Source organism: Mesoplodon bidens (genome assembly GCF_964165515.1).
Source record: "Mesoplodon bidens genome assembly, chromosome: 4".
NCBI lineage: Eukaryota > Metazoa > Chordata > Mammalia > Artiodactyla > Ziphiidae > Mesoplodon > Mesoplodon bidens.
In genome coordinates, this window is record NC_138160.1 from 119,850,507 (window position 1) to 119,874,650 (window position 24,144).

A 24,144-nucleotide genomic window follows, 5' to 3' on the forward strand; every position below is an offset into this window, starting at 1 on the left:
TTCTGTGTTGCATAGCTCCTCTCAAACATAACTTCATTCCTCTGGTGCCCTGAGTATCTTAATCCTGGGGTGACTTACTGACTAAGAGAAGAGGCTGTTTTCTCCCAGCTGTTGCTTACAGCATTGTTTCCTTTGAGAATTCCATGGAGCTGAGACTATTTTCTGTCACGGAGCTTTGGAAGTTTCTCTGAAGCATAAAACTTGGGCCCTGGAGAATTTGGAAGGAGTCTTGGGAATAGAAAGTGTTGGGCCCAGCAAGGCAAACTGTAGACTGTAGGCTAGAGAACTCTTAGGACTCAAGGTGGTCTCGTTTCTCATCTCCTCTGGATCTCTCTCTGATATTCCTGCCTGTCATCTCTTCTCATGACCAGAGGAATGTCAGGCCCAGGTAGAATACCTGGTAAGCTTGTGGGAAAAAAAAAAAAAAGAAATCCCAGTCCTGCTGAAGCAGAATCTTAGGGAGTGAGGTTTGGGAATCTTTTTCTTTATTCCTTTTTTTTTTCTTTTCTTTTCAGTAAGCTTCCCAGGTGATTCTGATGCACACTGCAACTTGTGAACTACTGTTGCTGGCAGTTTGGAACTATATAGCCAACCAGGCTTGAGTTTTAATTCTGGCTCTGTCACCTGTTGGCTGACTGTCCTTGAACAATTACTTAACCTCTCTTAGCTTTAGTTGGCTTATCTCTGAAATGGGAGGGCTCAAATGATACCTACTACTATAAAGGGGACTGGAAGTGGCTAAATCAATTACGGGATGTTAGCGTGCTCAGCAGATACTGGCACAATGAGACCTAGTTAGTGGTGGTATTAATTATCCATAATGGAGGTTAGCTTGGCTGTTGTGTCCCAACTCCTCTCCCTTCTAGGACCTTTACGAATGAGGAGAGAGGAGACTGCCCCTGAAGGATTCCTGATCCCCACATTTCTCCTCAGGGCGGGGATCCAGCATGCCTGTGCCCAGCCTAGTCTGCTGAAGTCACTGGCTCTGGGCTTGGAGCTCCTGGTTCTGCGTGGCCAGGTTGATGGTGTCTTGCAGGGAGCCAGCCAGCAGGCTGCAATAGTGATGCTCTGTGGCCATAGCCTGTTCCTCCCACAGCCCCCGCCAGGCTCGGAATACCTGTGCGCAGATTCAGAGATCCCCATGAGTCAGCCAGCCTTGGAACCAATTCAAGGCCTGCCCTCTGTCCTCACTGACCTGCAGCACGTGGCATGTCCAAGCCCAGGCAGCCTGCACGTGCAGGTCATAGAGGGCTGTCAGGTCCTGCTCTGCAGTGTCCTGTTCTGCCTGAAGGGCCTCCAGCTGGAGTCTCAGCACTGTCCACTCCCGATGCCATCTCTGCCTCTCCTCGGAAACCTTCAGTGATAATACATACCCTTTGTTGAGCGCAACCTGTGTGCCAGGCTCTGCTCTACTTACTTTATATTATTATTTCGTTTTCTCTAATGATAACCTTTGAGGTAATTGCCATTTTACAGATTTGGAAACAGTGAATCAGAGAAGTGACCTAACTTGACCAAATTCACATGGCTAGTGAGGGACAGAACTGAGATGACACATGCATTTCAATAGTTCACCGTCATCCTTGGGGTAAAGTCCAAATCCAGAGGCTTGGCACACGCTGGTCTCTTTAGCCTTGCCTCTGACCATGCACCTGCCAGGCTCCAGCCAGATGGACAGTTCGCAACACCCAGAACCTACTTTGCCATTGCTTCCGTTTGGACTTTTGCTCATACAGGATTCTCTCCTAAGAGCATGTCTCCCACCTTCCCCTGATCCGACCTCTGTGCACACAAGTTTTGTTTCTTGTTTAAACAAGCTCTGTTTACTTAGTGCCTCCATGTGATGAGCACAAACTGCCCTGTGGATCTGAGTCTAGTGCATTTCTCTGGCTAATTTGTTTGTCCTTTAAGTCTCAGCTTAGATGTCATCTTCCCTGCTCCACTCCAGCCTGGGCCAGGTACACCTGTTTGTTCCCACAAGTCACTAGCTCCCTCATTTACAGCACTTAGCACTGAGAATTGCATCGTCTATCCCCCACAAAGCTGCGAGGGCCATGAGAGAGGTTGTGGTCCAGTCTGCTGTGATTGATGCTAGATCCCAGCACGGTACCTGGCCAGGTTAGAAGGAGCCTCAAGGGATTTCCCTGCTGGTCAGGAGGTAAAGAATAAGCCTTGCAATTCACGGGATGCAGGTTTGATTCCTGGTCTGGGAACTAAGATCCCACATGCTGCAGCACAATTAAGCCACGTGCCACAACTACTGAGCTCATGCGCCTCAACTAGAGAGCCTGCGTGCCGCAAACTACAGAGCCCACGCGCCCTGGAGCCCACACGCCACAAATAGAGAAGAGAAAAACTTGCACGCCACAACTAGAGAGAAGCCCAAGTGCCACAACGAAAGATCCCACATGCCTCAACGAAGATCCCCCGTGCCGCAACTAAGACCTGACTCAACAACAGCAACAACAAAAAAAGTAGGAGCCTCAAGTACCCTACTTGACCTTCCTCACCTCTTCAGCCACCAGGCCTTTGACCTGGTCCCCTGCCACCACTTCTTCTTCCTGTTCCAAATGCTTCAGTTCCTCTTGGATCCAAATTTAGTGCTGTTCTTACAGTCTCTGCCTCTGGGCCTGAGCCAGGAAGAACTGCAGGGCCACATCCGGGGCCTGCTGGGCCTAGGTGGCATCATTCTAGGCTCAGCCAGAAGCCCATGTGTGTACACAGCCTTGGGACACAGGGCCCAACTTTTCTAACAGACCTCCATTACCAGGGCAGCTCCTAGAATTATATCCAGGAGACTAGCTGGCCTGAAAGAGCCTGTGGCCGGGACAGAGACTCAGAGGCCGTGAGGGAAGAGGAGAGGTATTGATTCTGCCAGTAGGTGCCATGGAGGCCCTAGGGACCCCATGCCCCTAAACCAACCCAGTAGGAAAACAGCCCCTTCCCATGCCTCTCCCTGAGGGATACAGTAATCCTTCAGGCCCTTTATTTGCCAGGAGCTCCATATTTCTCCCTGATGCTAGGGCAAGGTAAACAGGACACATATTATCAGGACTCTGCGACTCTACTCGCCAACAGCTTCCAGGTGTTCTGGGGTACATGAGGTGTTACCTGTTCCTCAGAGTCCCTGAGAGGGTGCATTTGGTGGAGATCAGGTCCTATAGATGCTGTTCTTCCTGCCACTGGAGGAAAATTCAGTTAAGCACACCAGGTGGAGAAGACCTCCAGCTCCACCCCAAGCACCAGCCTCACCTTGAGGCTCTTCCTGGAGGCCTGGACTGGGGCTTGCTGTTGAATCTGTGACCTGCTGAGAATATATTACGAATGAGAATTCTGTTACCTTTTCTCCCAGGACAGTGTTGGTTTTGAAATCAGATCAGGGTCCCAGCCCCTCCTTTTCTTAGCTGTATGACCTCAGGCAGGTGGCTAGTTTTCTGAGTCTCCATTTTCTCATCCATAAAACGGAGCTGATAAAAGTTGTAGAGAGCATGAAATGAGATAAGGCACCCAAAGCACTTAGCAGAGGCCAGCCCTGTTGAATAACTTGGAGTTTACAGGCCTAATTCCCAAGGCCCAGGGCTGTAAAAACAAGTTATAAGTAATTAAGAAAATGAAAGCACCAGGAGAAGCTGGACAGGGGCGACCTTCCAGCTTCAGTAGTTGTGGCTCACGGGCTCTAGAGCGCAGGCTCAGTAGTTGTGGCGCACGGGCTTACTTGATCCGCGGCATGTGGGATCTTCCCGGACCAGGGCTTGAACCCATGTCTCCTGCATTGGCAGGCAGATTCTTAACCACTGCGCCACCAGGGAAGCCCCACGGACCTTTTTTTTTTACTCTTTTATTAGTGGAAAACTTCAAACATATACAAAGTCTAGGAATTTCATCTATTTATCACCTTATCAGCTTCAACAAATATCAACTCATGGTCATTCTTGTTTGATCTATACCCTCAACTTGACCTCCCCCAAATTTCTGACATATCATTTCACAGAGGCCTGATCTTTAATGAGTGTGTGAAAATAGGAAACTACCTTCCCTTCTCTGATTGTCCCTTTCCTCGTCTATAAATTAAACCTGCCTCCCTTCCCTCGCCCGTAGTTCGATCTGCCTCATGGCATTATGGTAAGAATCAAAGGTTTTAGTCAGTGTAAAAATGCTTGGTAAACTGTTGAAGGCCTCTGAAAGGGTGAGGGGTTGCTTTTACTATTAACCTTACCTTTCCAGACGGTGAGAGCCTGGCAATTCTGGGACCTTTCTGAATCCTGGCCCTCCCAGAGGCTCAGGCTCTCTCGGCTCGCTAGGGTTGGGGCTGCCGCTGGTTGGGTTGGGGGGGGCAGGCCGAAGGCCAGATCCTAGAGCTTCCCAAAGAAACCCACGTCCTCCCCCAGGCCACCTTGAGTGTCCAGGCAAAGAAGAAGGCCACTGTAGTTGTTTCCTTCCAGGAGACATGAGACAGTCCAGGGCAGAGAGCCCTCCACCTCCTCACCAACAACCTTACCAGCTAACACCTGTAGCAAGGGACAGTCTCTGCCAGAGGGAGGGAGGGAGGAAGAAAAGAGATGTCCACCAGCAGATGCAGAAAAAAACTGGCCCAAATCACACTCTGATGGAAAGATTGACTGTTTCCAGTCACTTTTGTGTACCACCAGGCAGATTTGCAACCTTGTATAGATCTTTATTTTATTTTATATTTGATTATTTTTTAAATTACACAAATAACACATTCTCATAGTAAAAACAATTTAATTGTATATCTGACAAGGGACTTGTATCCAGAATATATAAAGAGCTCGTACACCTCGATAATAAAAATACAACCCAATTGTAAAATGGCAAAGCAAGGTGACGTCAACAAAAATGGCACAGTAGGGAACTCTGTGGGTCTGTCCCTTCCCAGAAACATCTGGCAAAAAAAATGGTCAGAATCAACCTTACTGGAACTCTGGGAGATAGTCAAAGGTTGACAGCAATCAAGTGAATGTTTAACCAGGAGAAAGGCAGCTTAAATATGGTAAGAGATCTTTGTGGTGTTTTTAACTTACCCTAGCGACAACCTTCTCCCCAGCACAGCCCACATTTCTGGGGAGGATACCTGGTTCTGAAAGGAGCAGAGTAGATCTTGTTCCCAGGGAACTGTGTTTGCCTGTTTTGATTGTCTGGGGTTTCCCACAAAGGACTGACAAAAGCTGCCTCCCTTTGTTTCACTTATCTTGGAATTCTCTTGGAGCAGAGGAGCTATGCCAGAGGACAGTCCTCCAAAGCATTGAGAGATGAAAGAACAAGCAAAAATAACAGTTGGGGCAAACAATAGACACATGGAAAGACTGGGAGAAAAGGTGGGGAGTGAAATTTTGGAGGAATAAGGGTTTTGAAAAGTTCCCATGTGTACTAGGCTACCTAGAAAGCCACACATATGTCCAGGGCAGTATGTGTGGTCAGAAGAGACCTGAGCAGACCATAGGCTTTCACCTCTGGCTGAACTAGGGCTCAGTGCAAGCATCAGGTGAGGCTAAGGCAGAGCTGTAAATGGTCTTGCTAAGCATTTAAGGAGTGACCCAACACAGAGCCAGTCTGTAGAAACCTGGAGAATTTTTTTCTTCCTTTCTCCCTTTTTTTCCCTTTTCCTCCTCCCTGCCTCCTCCTTCTTCTCCTTCCTCTCTCCTCATTCCCTTTCCCCTACCTCTCCTCCTTCTCCTTTTTCTTTCTTTTTTTTTTGGGGGGGCGCATTCTCGGAGGTTAGGGAATTCTATGTCAGGTCATTGGCTAATCACTGAGATAATAGAATGAAGACTTCAGTGACTGCAAGGAATACAGTCTTTGCAAAAATTGTTTGGAAAAGTAAGCAAATGGATGGCTGATGCCCACAACAAGCAACAAGGCAAACCCTGGAGAGGAGGGAGAATCCAGCTTTCAGCGTTACCAGATTATCATATCCAGAGTGTCAGAGCACTAAGGAAAAAGAATGGAGACTTAAGAGACCAACACAATAAAGAATATAGTCTTTACAAAAAATACTCAAATTGGCCAGTTTCCAACAAAAAATTATTAGGCATGCAAATAAGAAAGTATGGCTCAGGACTTCCCTGGTGGTCCAGTGGCTAAGACTCTGCACTCCCAATGCAGGGGGCCCGGGTTCGATCCCTGGTCAGGGAACTAGATCCCACATGCCTCAACTAAGACCTGGCACAGCCAGATAAATAAATAAATTTTTTTTTAATTTAAAAAAAGAAAGTATGGCTCACTCACAGGAAAAAAGAAAAATAAATTAATAAAAACTGTCCCTGAGGAAACCAGACACTGGATTCAGTAGACAAAGACTTTAAATCAACTGTTTTATATATTTTCAGAAAACTAAAGAAAATGATGTCTCACCAAAGCTGGCTCCTCTGTCAACTCCCAGTTCCCTCTTTCCCACCCAACTTCTAGCTTCACTGCTATCTTGGGAATTTCCCTAAAAATTTTGTGGGGGGAGAAGGGGAATAAAGATAAAGAAAAAAAAAAGAAAATGATGTCTCAGTGACTATCAATAGAACAATAGAAATTATAAAAAGGAACCAAGTAGAAATATGGGAGCTGAAAAGTACAATAACTGAAATTAAAAATTCACTAGAGGGTAGATTTGAGCAGGCACAAGAATCTCAACAAACCTGAAGATAGGTCAAATAAAATTATCCAGTCTGAGGAGCAGAAAGAAAAAAGAATTAAGGAAAATGAGCCTAAGAGACCTGTGGGCTGCCATCAAGTGTACAAACATATGCATAATGGGAGTCCCAGAGGGAGAAGAGAAAGAGAAAAGGACAGAAAGAATATTTGAAGAAATAACGCTCAAAAGTTCCCCCAAACTTATGAAAGGCATGAATCTACACATCCAAGGAGCTCAACAAATTCCAAGGAGGGTATACTCAAAGAGATCTACACCAGGACAGATTATAATCAAACTGTCAAAATCCAAAGTCAAAGAAAGAATCTTGAAAACAAGAGAGAAGCAGCTTATTATGCACAAGGGATCTTCAGTAAGATTAAAAACCAATTTTTCATCAGAAACTATGGAGGCCAGAAGGCAGTGAGATAACACAGTTAAAGTGTTGAAAGAAAAAAAAAAAACCTATCAACTAAGATTTCTGTATCTGGCAAGACTATCCTTCAGAAATGTAAGAGAAAGTAAGATATTCCCAGATAAACAAAAATTGAGGGAGTTCATTGCTAGTAGACCTGCCTTACAAGAAATACTAAAGGGAGCAAATCCTTCAGCATGTCAGAGATGAGGAAAGGAGGAGACTCTGATGCTGCCCTGGGCCTCTACATCCATATTTCAGCCACCTACCCAAGCCTTCCCCAAAGCTGTTAAAAGGCTCCATCAGACTTACAGGGCTCCTGGGAGCTGCAGGATCCGCAAGGCTCCTCGCCACATGCCCTGGGTCCCAGGCCTCTCAGGAGGGTCAGGCCGTGGGCAGGACATGGTGACAGTGAGCAGAGAGCAGGCACTGTGGAGGACATCAAAGGATCAGGCCAAATGGCTAGGGGGTGGGGGTGGGTGAAGGCACCCGCCTGTCCTCACCTGCCTTCACCACCTGCAGCCTGCAAGTACAGCTCTGAGGCAGCTCTTGAGTCAGACACCTCCACTTCACTGGCATTTTCTACCACCCTGGAGGAAGGGAAGGCTGATCTCAACTCCTAAGCACAAGGGTTCTGTCCAGCCCCCCAGAATCTCTGCTTGGGGAGCCCATGGGGGCCCAAGAGCCTATAAGAATCATCCCCAAGACTCCAAGCTCAATATTTCCCCTAAAAGCCTCTCATCTTCATGATCTTATTTTTTCTCCTCTCATCTGCCCAGTGAGGGAAACAGGATAGTTGGGATTGCTCCCATTTTATAGATGGAGAAACTGAAGTTCTGCTCTGTGAGATGCTCAGATCACGCGGGATGGTAATGACTGAGCTGAAGAGGTGTAAGTGGATGGGGTGGTGAGAAGAGTGAGAGGTTATGGAGATATGGGATGAAGGGAAGACAGTGAGAGGGAGTTCTGGGGGCAAACCCAAAACCTGTAAGCATGACCTCAAGTTCATAACTTCCCTTCCCTGGGGTGGCAGTGGGGAGAAGCCTCCAACGGCTTGGTTTGGGGTGTCAGCCCTGCCTTAAGACAAGCTCCCTCAGACCCCGTTGGGCTCTGGACACTCACAAGCCCAGAGGGGCCACATCCAGCACTGACCGGTTCTCTGACCCTGGGGCAAGCAGGTCCTGACTCCTCCCACTGGTGCTGAGCTGGGATCACACAGGCACAACATCTGTTACAAACCGAACCTTTCCCCAGCCTTTGGCTCATGTGATCCTCCCGCTGGGGCCCTGTGAACCAAGCAGGGAACCAAAATTCAGCCATCTCAGGCAGGAAAAAGGAGACCCCAGCAAGGCAAGCCGACAGTGGTGAGCAGCAGAGATCCAAAGTCTTCAGGCGGCCCCTGAGCCTCGGGCTCTTTTGCAGCATCACCAAGGCCTTGGCTCCCCGGGTCTCTCCTCCCCCCAGGGCCTCACCTGCACCAGGCTAAGAGTACTAAGCATGGCATCAGAGCCCCTGAGGGGCAGAGCTTCTTCAAACAGCATCTGCAGCAGCTAAAGAGGAGAAGGGTGAGTGAGGATTAAGGATTAACCTGTTTTTCAACATTTCCTGAGGGCAAAGTCTATGCCTGGTCCTGTGCTAGGTGCTATGGACTTGGTGGCCAGGACAAAAATAGCCCCCGGCCTTGTGGTTCACAGTGAGCCAGACAAGTGAGCAGACATTTTCAGTGGGACCTCCTGTTTGTTAGGGTAAAACATGACAAGGTTTTGAGGCAACTGTTTTAGTTTGGGGGCATTTTGATGAAGCCTAAAAACAAAATGTTTATTATCATTATTAGTATTACTAAGAACAGTGGAAAGTAGACTTCCCTGAGTATTTGATCTTTGCACACCACCCCTCCTTGACCCTTGCCTCATGGACCCCAGCCTCCCACCTACCCTGACCTCTCAATAGCTTCGTGATTGATGCTGGCAAAACATCCTGTATGGACCACAGGGTGCTATAGGAAGCCCAAGGAGGGGCACCTAGTCCAGCTAGGGTGGGGAGGGGAAAGTTCTCGAAGGTCTCCTGGAGGAGCCAACACTTGAGTCTCATAACAACTATGACTGGTGCATCCTCTGGGACTCACCTGAGGTACAAGCCGGGTGCCTCTGTTTCTCGACCCCGAAGCAGCAGGGCCACACTGTACCCTCAGCCCACCGAGCCCAGCATGCACTGGACTCTTGCTAGCAACTCCTGCTCCGCCTCCTACAGGGGGACACAGGTACATCTCCGACTCAGGTGCCTGCCCAGCCTGCCCTGACCAGAGAGCTTGGGAAGCACTCAGCACTCCAGGACCAAGGGTCCTGAGTGCTCTGACCCTCCTCCCGTCGCCCTACCAGACCCCCCTACCTGAGGAGCATCAGAACCCAGGACTCCCATCTTCCCTGCACTTACCCACACCCCATCCCAGCCCATCCCATCTCTACCTGACTCTCCAGAATCCCACGCTGACACAGGCGGATGCTCTTGGGCCCCTCCAGGAGGAGCGTGGGGCAACAGGTCTCCTCAGGGCCTGAGACAGGTGCACTTCATATCAACTCTCATGGGGGAAACTGAACTCCCAGGACTCCTGAGTCCTGCCCTCAACCTTTGCCTCAGTTTCCTAATGTGAGATGGCCTCACCCTCCCCCTCTCCCAAGAGGCTCTCCCAGGCTGCGTTACCTCTGAGATGAATGTGTGGAGGCTTCTTACCAGATCTTCTCCTTCACTCTACTTCCACCACCACGGTCAGCCTGGTCTGTGGCCTGTCAGGACTGAAGGGGCTGAGCTGCCCCAGCCCAAAGCAGCCCCTGTGCTCATCACCTCTCCACACTCCATGGCTTCTGTGCCTCTCAGATTCCCCTCAACAATTCATCTCCCTGATCTGAGGTGGGGCCTCTAAACAATAACTTACCGTAGGAGGTGACAGACCTCTCTTTTCTTTTTTTTTTTTTTTTTTTTTTGCGGTATGCGGGCCTCTCACTGCCGTGGCCTCTCCCGTTGCGGAGCACAGGCTCCGGACGCGCAGGCCCAGCGGCCACGGCTCACGGGCCCAGCCGCTCCGCGGCATATGGGATCTTCCCGGACCGGGGCACGAACCCGTATCCCCTGCATCGGCAGGCGGACTCTCAACCACTGCGCCACCAGGGAGGCCCAGACCTCTCTTTTCTGAGTGAGCCAGACTATTGCATGGAATTTTTCTTTTCTTCCTCTTATGAAAAATTTCAGACATATATAACTGTGGAGAGAATAGTTTAGTGAGCTTCCAGGCACTCAGCTTCAGCAGTTATCAACTTAAGACCGGTCTTATTCCTTCTGTTCCCCCTTCCACCCCAGTGGATTTTTTTTTTTTTTTCGGTACGCGGGCCTCTCACTGTCGTGGCCTCTCCCCTTGCGGAGCACAGGCTCCAGACGTGCAGGCTCAGCAGCCATGGCTCACGGGCCCAGCCGCTCCAAGGCATGTGGATCTTCCCGGACCGGGGAACGAACCAGTGTCCCCTGCATCGGCAGGTGGACTCTCAACCACTGCACCACCAGGGAAGCCCCCAGTGGATTCTTCTGAAGCAAATCCCAGACACCTCATATTTCACATATAGCTATTTCAGTATGTATTTATAAAAGATAACTACCTTTTAAAAAAATGACAGCTTTGTTGAGATATAATTCATATACCATACAATTCACCCACGTAAAGTGTATTATTCAATGGTTTTTAGTAAGTTTGCAGATATGTGTAACTCTTACCACAGTTAATTTTAGAACATTTCCATCACTTTACAAAGAAACTTGCTTTCCTTTACTATAGCCTCCCTAACCCCCACCCTATCCTGACCCTTAAACAACCACTCATCTACTCTCTGCCTCTATAGATTTGCCTATTCTGGACATTTCATATAAGTGGACTCATATAATATGTGTTCTTTCTGTGACTGGCTTTTTTCTTGTTTTTCGAGGTTCATCCATGATGTAGCATGTATCAGTACTTCTTTCGTTTCTGTGGCTGAATAATGTTCCATGTAGGATGAAATTACTTCTGTCACCAACTACCCAGAGTTTGGCCAAACTTCACAGGTAAGAGCACAGTTGCGATAAGACTGCCCTAAATTCAGACGCTAGTCTCAAGCTCAGGGGTCCTCACTTTGACTAGCTATCTACACTCCCAGGTATTCCCACTACTCCTGCAGCTTCCATAATTTGCTGGAATGACTTACAGAACCCAGCAAAGCATTATAGTTACTGTATCTGACACCAATTCTCTAACACTGACTGGACGTCCTACATTTCAATCCAATTCTGATACTAAAAAGCACAACCTGTGAGTTGTGAGTTAAGTTTTATTTGGGGTAAAATTAGGACTATAGTCCAGTAGACAGCTTTTCAGATTGCTCTGAGAAGCTTCTCCAAAGAGGTAGAGGGGGATGTTCAGTATATATGTGATTTTGGTGCAGGGGGAGTACGTGCAATGAAGCACATATTTTTTTGCAGGAGGTTTCTGCTAGTCTCGTGTAGGTTACTGCTAGTCACCAGGAGCAGGTGTCACCATGAGGGATGATTTTAGTGCTTTTCTAGGTACAAGGAGATGCAACAATTGCATCTATTTATTCGTTACTATTTATTTATTTGTTACTATTTATTTATTTTATTTATTCGTTACTATTTATTCGTTCCTTCACTCTCAGCTTCTGTTCCTCCTTCTAAAGTTCATACGGATTTCAACAGATGCTGAATAGTCAGAACAATCTTATAAAAGAAGAACAAAATTGGAGGACTCACACTTCCTGATTTCAAAACTTATTGTGAAGCAATAGTAACCAAGACACTGTGGTACTGGCATAAGAACAAACACAGAGATCAGTGAGAGAGCAGAGCAGTAAGTGTCCAGAAATAAACCCATGTTTCTATGGACAGCTGATTTGACAAGGACATCAAGAGCATTCAATGAGGAAAGATTAATCTTTTTAACTACTGGCACTGGGACACCTGGACATCCAGATAAAGATGAATGGAGTTGGACCCTTACCTCAGACCATATACAAAAATTAACTCAAATCGATCAATTTCCCAAATTTAAGAGCTAAAACTATAAAACTCATAGAAGAAAATACAGAAATTAATCCTCATGACCTTTAATCTGGCAATGAGTTCTTAGATATGATACCAAAAGCAAGCACAACAGAAGAAAACATGATAAACTTAATTTCATCAAAGTTAAAAACTTTTGTGCATCAAAAGACATTATCAAAAATATGAAAAGACAGCCTACAAAATGGGAGAAAATATTTGCAAATTATATACCTGATGATGATCTACTATCCAGGATATATAGAGAGCTCCTACATCTCAGCAACAAAAAGACAAACAACTCAAGTAAAAAATGAGGGAAAGACTTGAATAGCCATTTCTCCAAAGAAGATATACACAGTGCATAAAAAGTTGCTCAACATCATTATACATTAGTGAAATGCAAAAAGACAAACGACAATTAAAAACTAGGAAAAAAAATTTGAATAGATAGTTCTCCAAAGAAGCTATACAAATGGCCAACAAGCATGTGAAAAGATGCTCAAAATCCTTGGTCATTAAAGAAATGCAAATCAAAAACGTAATGAGGTACCACTTCTTACTCACTAGTATGGCTCTAATAAAAAGAGAAAAATGGACTCTGATTCAGTTGGTACACACAACTGAAAATATGAACTTTCAGGGCATGTATTGCTTTTTTTTAATATACATTTATTTATTTGTTTGTTTTTATTTTTGGCTATGTTGGGTTGTCGTTGCTGTGCACAGGCTTTCTCTAGTTGCGGCGAGTGGGGGCTACTCTTCCTTGTGGTGGGCGGGCTTCTCATTGCAGTGGCTTCTCTTGTTGCAGAGAATGGGCTCTAGGTACACAGGCTTCAGTAGTTGTGGCACGTGGGCTCAGTAGTTGTGGCTTATGGGCTTTAGAGCTCAGGTTCAGTAGTTGTGGCGCCCGGGCTTTGTTGTTCCGTGGCATGTGGGATCTTCCCGGGCCAGGGCTCGAACCTGCGTCCCTTGCATTGGCAGGCGGATTCTTAACCACTGCACCACCAGGGAAGTCCAACCCTCATACATTGCTGATGGGAATGTAATATGGTGCAGCCGCTGTGGAAAAGAGTTTGGAGGTTCTTCAAAACATTAAACATATAATTACCATATGATCCAGCAATACTTCTCCTAGGTATATATGCAAAAGAACTGAAAAGGGGTACATAAACAGATTTGTGTACTAAAATGTTCATAGTAGCATCATTCACAATAGCCAAAAAGTGTCCATCGATAGATGAATGAATAAACAAAATGTAGTTTATAATACAATGGAGTATCGTACAGCCATAAAAAGCAATGAAGTACTGACACATGCTACAACATAAATGAACCTTGAAAACATCATACTAAGTTAAATAAACCAGACATAAATACTGTATGATCCCACTTATATTAAATATCTAGAATAGGCAAATTCATAGAGACAGAAAGTAGATTAGATGTTCCCAGGCTCTAGGGGGAGGGGAAATGGAGAGTATTTGCTTAACGGGTACAGAGTTTCTCTTGGGGTGACAAAAAAATTCTGGAAATTGTGGTGATGGTTGCACAATACTGTGAATGTAATTAATACCACCGTACTTACACTTAAAAATGGTTAAAATGGCAAATTTTACTATATATATATTTTTTTACCAGAATAAAGAGAAAAAATAGATATCTTATTCCTATCTGCATACAATCATGCTGTTTCCCTCATCTTAATGAAGATTATCTTATGAACATAACATCAGTCATACTCCATGGTGAAAGACAAAACTTTCTAAGATCAGGAACAAGACAGGGATGCCCACTTTTTTTTTTTTTTTTTTTTTTGCCGTACGCAGGCCTCTCACTGTTGCGGCCTCTCCCGTTGCGGAGCACAGGCTCCGGACGCGCAGGCTCAGCGGCCATGGCTCACGGGCCCAGCCGCTTCGCGGCATGTGGGATCTTCCCGGACCGGGGCACGAACCTGTGTCCCCTGCATCGGCAGGCAGACTCTCAACCACTGCGCCACCAGGGAAGCCCAGGGATGCCCACTTTTGTCACTCCTATTTAACATAGTACTGGAAATCCTAGCCAAAGAAGTTAGGCAGGAAAAGGAAACAAAAGACATCCAAACTGGAAAGGAAGAAGTAAAGTTATCTTTGTCCACAGATGACATGATCTTATATGTAGAAAATCCTGAAAATTCCACACAAAAAAAACCTGTTAGAACTGATAAACAAATTCAGCAAAGTTGAAGCATACAAAACCAACAAACAAAATCCTGTGAGTTTTGTAAAACAAATAAACAGAAACCTCAATTAAATAGAGTTGGGAGACCAGAAGGGACTGCTTCATGCCCTGAGACCTTAGCAGAGCCCAACAGGAAGAAGAAAGACTCCTTTTTTACTGGCAAGGAGCCCTCCCACCTTCCTTTTCCTCTGTATAAAAGTGTTCTCCTACCTTTGCCATACAGAAACTTGCATGTATTGATAGCTCGCCGTGGTTGAGACCCCTGAATTGCAATTCTCTGCTGATCCCAAAGAAACCTGTCTTTGCAGGAGAACTATCTGGCAGTCTATTTGTTTCAGTTCAGCAGCTTCTATACACTAACAATGAACAGTCTGGAAAGGAAATTAAGAAAAACAATTCCATTTACCATAGCATCAGAAAATAAAATAAAGTACTTAGAAATTAACTGGAGATGAAAGACTTACAATGAAAACTACAAAAATTGCTGAAAGAATTAAAGAAGACACAAGTAAATGGAAAATCATCCCATATTCATGGATTGGAAGACAATATTATTAGGATATCAACACTCCCCAAGGCAAGCTACAGATTTAATTAAATCCCTGTCAAAATCTAATGGCATTTTTTGCAGAAATAGAAAAATCCATCCTAAGATTCATATGGAATCTCAAGGGACTCCAAAGAGCCAAAACAATCTTGAAAAAAAGAATAAAATTGGAGATCTCACACTTCCTGATTTCATAACCTATTACAAACCTACAGTAACCACAACAGTGTGGTACTGGCATAAAAACAGATATATGGGGCTTTCCTCGTGGCACAGTGGTTGAGAGTCCACCTGCCAATGCAGGGGACGCGGGTTCGTGCCCCAGTCCGGGAAGATCCCACATGCTGCGGAGCGGCTGGGTCCGTGAGCCATGGCCACTGGGCCTGCGCGTCCGGAGCCTGTGCTCCGCAGCGGGAGAGGCCACAACGGTGAGAGGCCCGCGTACCGCAAAAAACAAACAAACAAACAAAAAAACGGATATATGGACCAACAGAATTGAGTAGAGAGCCCAGAAATAAAACCTCACATATATGGTCAAATGATTTTCGACAAGGGTGCCAAGACCATTCAATGTCTTTTCAAAAAATGGTATTGGGAAAACTGTCTATCCACATGCAAAAGTGTTGGGAGGCAGATATTGAATAATATCCACCGAACTGAGAAAGAACTTTGAGACCAAAAAACAAAGCAGGCAACTCCATAAAGTGCAATTTTGAAGTGTATTGTGGGTACTGACATACAGCCATATTACATAATGCGTATTGTGAATTTACATACAGCTAGGATCCAGAGGCATTCACAGCTGCGCTCTGCGAAGGGGATACCTTGTATTTAAAGGGGCCAAAGCGAAAAACAGAATTTGACTCGCAGGTAAGATGCACATCTGCATCCAAGGGAACGGGGGCTTTTTCCTCCTGGGGGTCTCATGACCATTAACCATCTGTGTCAACAAAAGGCATTCTTCCAGTTTTCATATCACATGAAGGCAAGAGTAAAAGTTGTTAGGAAAGTAATCTGGCTTGGGTGCACTCCTTGTGAGTAGACTAAAGCTCAGTTGTGCAGAAAGGGGAGGGGCAAGACTGTGGGCCTAAGATGGAGGTGACAAAATGGAGTCAGTGTGGTTCAGCCACATAGATTGGCAGTTTATTTAGCTGTCCCTATGACTCTTTGAGCCCATGGTCTGATAACCTGTGTAACTCTCCCATCAATGTTAATTTGCATTCTCCATTCCTATCTGTGTGGTTCTGGACACTGGAGGGAGGCAGGCTGGAGGGCTATGTTTACATGCCTCCTCCCACTCCTCTTGAGGTCCCCCTCGAGGCAGATAACTAGATCTCTGCTGGGTGTGGCTGCCTCCTTGATGTAATGAAGAAGGGACCCTTAGAAGGAACAGTACCTCTTGGCTGATGTCCTGGGTCGCTGAGATAATGTGGTTCAGAGGACGTATACTATTAATTGCCCTGTGCAGGGGTCTGAGGAGCTGTGAAGGGTCTAAGGTGTTATCCTGTTTGCAAATCAAAGAACGATTATACACACATATACTAACATAGTCACAAGATCTCTGGTTCAGAGACAGGCTGTTAAATGACAGCATCTTGTATCAGTTCCCCAACCCCCAACTCTCCATTACATGACACAGTGAAAGCCAGTGTGTGCAGAGGGGCTGTACACTACAGGAGAGGAACCCTGAAATTATAAAACTCAGAGCTTATGTAGAACAAGTGGCATAGCTGTCCTCACTGGGGGTTGGAGGAAAAAAAGAGAGTGAGAATAAGCAAATGGCTCTGGGTTTTATTACCTTGGAAAGGGAGAAGCTGACTCTTGGAAAATGCACCAGAGAGGAAACATTCTGTATCCTCCTAGGCATGTTTACCGTTCAAACATCCTTTAACAGGTGCCAGTAATCTGTTCAGGAAGCCTGCATTGGGCAGAAACCCTTAGTTCTCCCACACAGCCCTAGACAGGTGACTTTTCCCTGCCCTTTCTGCCCCTGTAGTTCTTTTCTAAGTAAGGGCAGGTATGGTTTCTAGGGAGTTAGGATGAAGAAAGTTTAAGTATAATGGATTCGCTATCCAGCAATGTGCCCAGTAAACGTCTGTTGAGTGAATGACACGGACCCGCTGTTTAAGATTTTAATGAAGATGGGGCAGAGGGATGGTTGGTTGAGATGTCCCGACGAGGCTCTCCCAGAGCCAGGGCAATCTGAGCCAATTAATTCCTCTCCCCCCTCTCCCCTGGGCCTTAGGCAAAGGCCCCGGCTCCCTGAAGCAGTGTCAGGGCTCCTGACACCCCCATGGTCAAGGCGGAACATGCACAGACTGGTACCACGCCGGAGCTCTTCTGGTCTTCTTGGTGGTTGAGGGCTCCAGGGTCTAGAAAGGGATTCCCGTCCAGTGTCAGGTTATTTACCTCGGGCAGCTCGTCTGGCCGCGGCGCCCTGCTTAGCCTGTTGCAGCTGAGATCAAGCACGCTGAGCTTGGGCGGCAGTCCTTTAGGCACTTGCTCCAGCCCCGCGAACGACAAGTTGAGAGAGCTCAGTGCGCTGGGCCAGACACATGAAGTAGCGCCCGGGGCGGTGGCGCGCAGCGAGTTGTGGCTGAGGTCCAGTCGGTGAGGTTGCACACTCGCCGCCGCCAGCGCAGCGCACACGCTGCTGAGCGTCTCCATCCCCGCGTTGCGTAGCGCTAGACCTTGGAGGGTCGGGAACTTGTGCGGACAGAGAGCCGCAATCAGCCCGCGCTCGCCGAGTCCAGGATTGTCAGACAGGTCTAGGCTGGTGAGGGCCTGGAAGGTGGGGAGCTGTGCGCAGGCAAAGGCAAGCGAGTGTGCTTGCGCGATGTTCAGTACCCTGAGACCAGGCTTGAGCCACTGCTGCAGTTCGCCGAGCCAGGCACCTCCTGTTGCCCACGACACGTTACGGAGACTGAGGGTGGAGAGCGCAGGCCCAGTGGCTTCCAGAGGCGGCGGCGGCATCGGGCCGGTTACCTCCAGGTCCTCAAACGTCAGTTCCTTGAGGCGGGAGTAACGGAGCGCCCGCAGAAGGGCGACCAGAAGCCGAGCAGGAACCTGGGCAGCTCCCAACGTGAGCCGCCGCCAGCGCAGAGCCTTGATCGTGTCAGCATACTGCTTCAAGTCGGCGTCGGCGCTCTTTAGAAACTGTTCCAGGCTGCGGCCGCCGCCACGGATCTCCACCTCGACAGCAACCATACACTGCAAGGCGCTAGACCAGTCAGGCTGCGGATCCGTGAAGTTGCAGACGCAAAGGAAATCTTCTTCGTCCAGCTCGCAGGGCTCTGGTGTGGCCGCAGACACACGCAGCAGTGGCAGCAGTAGCAGCAGCAGATAGGGCACGCACACCTGCGAAGACAGCGGAGGTCAGGGCGGATCCTGCCGGTCCCTAAGGTTCCCCGAGTAGCCCTCCTTCGGCCCCAAGAGCATACACTCACCATGGTCGATAGGTCCTCAGAACATCTGCCTCTCCGCCTGGCTCTGGGATGGGCTGTGGCTTCTTTCCTTTACAGCGGCTCTCAGTCGGCTTCCAGACTCCACAAACTTATCTGTCCTTACTCTTTGGCAGCCTCTGAACGTTTATGTAACCCTGGGATGTCACTCCATTCCCTCCTCTTTGAACCCTGTCACTCCCCACCTTTCTTCCTCCCAACCACCCCATCCGCTGTCCTAGGAAATTTTGCAGTGAATGATGTTGCCAGGAAAGGAGCCATAACAGGAAGTATCTTGCAAAGCGTCTAGGGCCCTCTGCCTCAGGCAGTGCCCTGATGACTCAGGCGCCCCCAGCCTTGTCTGAGATGGGGAAAAGGAAGATCCCCAGTGCCTCAGGCCAGGACTCTCACGTCCCCTGCCTATAGCCCAGTAACTCAACCCGGGTGGTTTCCTTAACTTTTCCCTAGTCTTGGTAATTACTGTTAACCTCCTGTCACCCAAGTCCAACTCCCTGAATATCTCAGGGATTTAACTGGATATTTTGTGGAAGAGATTGCAAACTTCATCTGTTGACTCCAAGGGCTAGAATTAGGTTCAAGAGAAGGAAGTTGGTCTGAGGAATAGCTCCCCCCGCCCTTTTTTTTTTGCTGACTTGTTCTTTAAATTTGTTTATTAAGAAATAATAGCTTTTTTTTTTCTTTGGCCGCACGACATGTGGCATCTTAGTTCCCCGACCAGGGATCAAACCCATGCCCCCTGCATTGGAAGAGCAGAGTCTTAACCACTGGACCGCCAGGGAAGTCCCCTCACAATTTTTTAAAGTGATAGCTTTCTTAAAAGTAGAGAAGTCTATGTGTTTAACAAAGACACATTGGCCAAGTCCCTCGCTCACTTAGTTTCCACTTCCCTGCCATGACATTTGAGAAATGAGATATTCCTAAATATAATTTTCCCACTTGTACCTAGCTATCTCCTGCCCTTTCCCCAGCACAATACCTATGCCCTAGGAATGAAAAGCTGGACCTATGTTGAATGAGGGTTAATTAGTAACTCACCTGCTTTGTCAAGAAAAAAAAGCAAGTGTCCCAGGGGGTGGGGAATTGTTACCAAACCAGGTTTGTTTGCCCAACAGGCAGTAAGCCAAACACTGTGACGCTTTTGTTTGTAGCAGAGAAAGGGTTTTTCACAAGGGATCTAAGTGAGGAGCAGGGAGAACAAGTCTCAGATTCACCTCCCTGAAGGCAAGGGGCTTGGGATATTTATGGGTGAAGGGTATAGGGTGGTTGGAGGTACAGGGGAAGGTGATTGGGGACAGGAAAAAGGTGAGGTAATCAGTATTCTGCTCAGGTGTATCTGAGTTACATGCTTCTTCATGGGATGCATGTTCAGAAAATGGTGGCATTAGCATGATCTGAGGGTGAAGTTTTGGCCTTCTGATGTCAAAAGGCCATCCATCCAACACTCGCACAGGCCCAGTTGGAGGGTCTGTTGTTCCAAGCAGTCTTAATCAGCTGGAACACGACCTGGCAAGAGCTGACTCTAAGTTCCTGAAAATCAACTTAAGGAACCATTACTGTAGCAACCCATATGTCAGAGGTGTTATCCACAGAGGGGCAGTTAAAGGAGTCTTGTGACATATTGTGTAAGCTACATGAGGGTATGTAATTTGCGGGAACAATTAAGGTGAGCTTGATCAGTGAAGGCAGGTTACACGATATTATTTATTAAGCAAGTTACAGTTCAAGGGATCTAATTGATGACTGCCCTCAATTTTAGAAGGGCTATGCTTTTAAAACAGCCCTCACAAGTCTGAACTTCTGGATTTCTGGGCAAAGAGCTACATGAAAAACATTTGAATTCTCACTTCCCTTTTTCCAGAAGTAGCTACATCTGTCCACAATCCAAACAAGGAAGCCCCATCGGACCACACTGCTCCCTGTGTGTCCTGTTGGGCATGTTCTAATACCCTAAGCCATGTCTAAAGGCCAGACCATGTCACTGGGACATCCCTGAGGACCAAGATACAAGTATAGTTCAGTGTGAAATACACTGACTCTGCAGTCAGACAAAAAGGCTTGGAATCCCAGCTCTACGGCTAAGGTTGTAACAATAGCCGTTCATTGTTATTTTCTTCATCAGAGTCTCTGCATTCAGAAGACTCAGGCCACTGAAGCCTGGCTCCTCAGGAAATTCCATCACCTTAATAACAAGAACCTACTGTATAGCACGGGAACTATATTCAGTATCTTATAATAACCTACAATGGAAAAGAATCTGAAAAAGAATATATATATCTATCAGGTTGGCCAAAAAGTGCCTTCGGTTTTTAAGTAAAAATAAAAGACACATTTTTTTCATTTTCACCAAGAACTTTATTGAACAACATATTCACCCTTTTGTTCCACTATCTTCTGCCATTTTTCAGGCAACTTCATAATTCTATCTTCCCAAAACTTTTTATCTTTTTGAGCAAAGAACTGTTCCAGGTGCCTTTTACAGTCCTCCAGGGAACTGAATTTTTTTCCATTAAGAGAATTTTGTAAAGACCGAAATAAATGGAAATCCGCAGGTGAATGTGTGCTGAATATGGCGGATGAATCAGAACTTCCCAGCCAAGCTGTAACAGTTTTTGTCTGGTCATCAAAGAAACATGCGGTCTTGCGTTATCCTCATGGAAGATTATGCGTTTTCTGTTGACTAGTTCCGGATGCTTTTTGTCGAGTGCTGCTTTCATTTGGTTTAATTGGGAGCAGTACTTGTTGGAATTAATCGTTTGGTTTCCCGGAAGGAGCTCATAATAGAGGACTCCCTTCCAATCCCACCATATACACAACATCACCTTCTTTGGATGAAGACCGGCCTTTGGTGTGGTTGGTGGTGTTCATTTCGCTTGCCCCATGATCCCTTCCATTCCACGTTATTGTACAGTATCTGTAAACCCACCTAACATGATTCAAAATGGAGTAACACCTGTCAAGGGCACCTATTAAGTCTCTTTCAGACACCCGAGACCTGGAAAATTACTGAAGGCTGCAAGTCTATTCGAAAAACCACATCCTATAGACACAAAGCCAGCCCTGGTACTGCTGTGGACCAGAATAGACATGAACTCACCTCCTTTTCCTGCACCTTGCCCTTTGAAGCTCAATAAAAGATTCAAACCCCACCTTTTGGGACCAATGCCACCCTATGTGTCTGGCCCCTTTCCTCCCTTGGAAAGTGGAGGAATAAAAACTTTCTTTTCTTCACTTGTTAATATTTCTGTGAATTCTTTCACAACCCATGTCGGCTCACCTAACAGTATCCACTTTTCATCGCCCATCACAATTTGTTTTAAAAACGGAACGTTTTCATTACGTTTAAGTAGAGAATCGCACGCGGAAATATGGTCAAGAAGTTTCTTTTCCCTCTGCTTAACTTATGTGGAACCCAAACATCAAAGTGATTAACATAGCCAAGCTGGTGCAAATGATTTTCAACGCTTAAGTTGGGTATTTTGAGTACGTCGGGCTATCTCCCGCGTGGTATAACGTTGATTGTTTTTAATTAATGTCTCGATTTGATCTCTATCAACTTCAACTGGTCTACCCAACTGTGGAGCATCGTCCAGTGAGAAATCTCCAGCATGAAACTTCGCACACCACTTTTGACGTGTTCTATCAGTCACAGCACCTTCTCCATACACTGCTCAAATCTTGTTTTGCGTTTCGGTTGCGTTTTTACCTTTCTTAAAATAATAAAGCACAATATGCCAAAAATGTTGCTTTTTTCCTTCCATCTTCAATATTAAAATGGCTACTCAAAAATTCACCAATTTTGATAAGTCTTTTTTTAAATGCACGCTGATATGACAGCTGTCACATACAGTCTAACAAAATCGTTTTGAATGAAGTTAAAGACAACTAAGTGCTACTAGAGCCATCTTACGGAAAAAAACGAACGAACCTTTTGGCCAACCCAATATATATATATATATATTACACAACATTGTAAGTTAACTATACTTCAATTTTTAAAAAATGGTTAAAAAAATTCCGTCACCTTAGGGGAGACACTCTGGATGAGGGGTCCAAGCTAAGAGGGGCAATAATGTTTCTGCAAAGGTCCCCAATTAACACCTTGATTCAAAAAATATCTATCGTTTGTCTAAACCAAGTGCCAGCGCTAATGCCAAGCCCTGGGATGCTGATGTGACCATCACATGGTTCCTCAAGTACTCTAGTAGGTGCGGGAGGCAAATGCAGGTGCAGAACTACAGTCCATAGTGAAGACGACTCTTACAGAGGAGACAAGGACTTGGGGGAGCTCTAGAGAAAGGAACAGCTAGCCTTGTAGTAGAGAGGACATGGAGCTGTTTCTTACAGGATTAATTGCCAGGCAGATAAGTGCAAAAAAAAACCCCAAATAAAAAACAGTTTGGGCAGCTGTAACTGTTTGAGCAGACACTCTGGGCAGAGCATAGATTTTTCCTGGGGACTTGCCTTATCTTCCCAACCAGGAGAAAGATGTAGGTGTTAGAAGCCAGCGTGCCCCATGAGGAAGGGGACAAGACCCAGATCCTATCCCCAGCCAGAGCATGGTGCATTAATAAATGGTGCTCAGGGAATTCCTTGGTGGTCCAGTGGTTAGGGCTCTGCGTTTCCACTGCAAGGGGCACGGGTTCGATCCCTGGTGGGGGAACTAAGATTCCTCAAGCTGCATGGCCAAAATAAAAAAAAATAATAATAAAGTTAAATAAATAAATGGTGCTCAATAAGTGGCTGTCCAGAGGCTGGATGGTTGCTGGACCTGGAGAGAAGATATGGAGAGCAGGATGATGGTCTGCAGATTTTTAACTAGGTGTTTTGTGGAAGAAATCAAAGGCTTCATTGATTGACTCCAAGAGGTGGAATTAAATTAAAGGGAAGGAAATGGGTTTGAAGAATGGTTCCCATCCCTGGATTTGTTCTTACTTGCATATTTGTCTAAGTAGTAGCTTTCTAAAGATTAGAGGCCTCAGTGAGAATTCTTTTTAACTTTTTTTTTTTTTCTGGCCTCACAGCTTGAAGGATCTTTGTTCCCCCACGAGGGATTGAACGCGGGCCCTTGGCAGTGAAAGCGTGGAGTCCTAACCCCTGGACGGCCAGGGAATTCCCTCAATAAAAGTTCTTAAGTGCTACCAGGACTCTACTCTCTTGGAGCTGTGAAGGCGGTTTGGGAGAAGACAACGTCAAACAATTACACTGTAACTTAATGTCAGCTGTGAAAAGGGTTATGAAGGAGAAGCGTACGGTGCTATATGCTCTCATAACGGGGGAACTGGTACAGTAGTTCTGAGTAGGGGACACTGGAGATCTTGAGGACAGTGTTAATTAAGGGAAGAGTGCTGGTTGTTGTGAGGGTGGGGTGGCAGAGACAGGGCTCTAGGCAGTGGAACAGCCTGTGCAAAAGCCCAGAAGAGAAAATGTGCAGGGCTTATTCAGGGAACAAATATCCTAGGAGAGATGAGTAAGGTAAGGCTGGAGAGGTATGCAGGGATTAGACCATGTAGGGCTTAGTTGGCCACAGTTCAGATTTTGAGGGTATGGAACACAGTTTTTGTTTGTTTGGCTGCGGCGGGCGGCTTGCGGGATCTAGTTCTCCGACCACGTATTGAACCTGGGGCCATGGCAGTGCAAGTACCGAGTCCTAAGCACTGGACGCCAGGGAATTCCCTGGAGCACAGTTTTAAATTCACCAGTTTCCCCAGTACCTACTAGATTAGTGGCGCTCAAAATTTGATGAAAGAACTACTTTATCCTGAAGATAATGCCATTCACTTTT

General features: G+C 46.4%; 2 protein-coding genes across 2 annotated transcripts; both read right to left on the reverse strand.

Moving 5' to 3' along the window:
- Positions 1-61: 61 nt before the first annotated feature.
- On the reverse strand, positions 62-8,596 carry LOC308616363 (uncharacterized protein; the record flags this gene model as incomplete). Its single annotated transcript, XM_081232620.1, is given in 10 exon segments — positions 62-1,117; positions 1,196-1,409; positions 2,497-2,597; positions 2,601-2,609; positions 2,613-2,675; positions 3,253-3,304; positions 4,360-4,527; positions 7,559-7,645; positions 8,178-8,260; positions 8,528-8,596. Coding segments are annotated over 10 exon segments (987 nt in total). The 3' UTR covers positions 62-976.
- Positions 8,597-15,606: 7,010 nt separating this feature from the next.
- CD14 (CD14 molecule) lies at positions 15,607-18,901 on the reverse strand. Its single transcript, XM_081230919.1, has 2 exons — positions 18,348-18,901; positions 15,607-18,258 (listed from the first exon to the last, which is right to left on the reverse strand). Exons 1-2 carry the CDS (start codon positions 18,348-18,350, stop codon positions 17,143-17,145), a joined length of 1,119 nt encoding a protein of 372 aa, XP_081087045.1. The 5' UTR covers positions 18,351-18,901; the 3' UTR covers positions 15,607-17,142.
- Between the last annotated feature and the right edge of the window lie 5,243 nt (positions 18,902-24,144).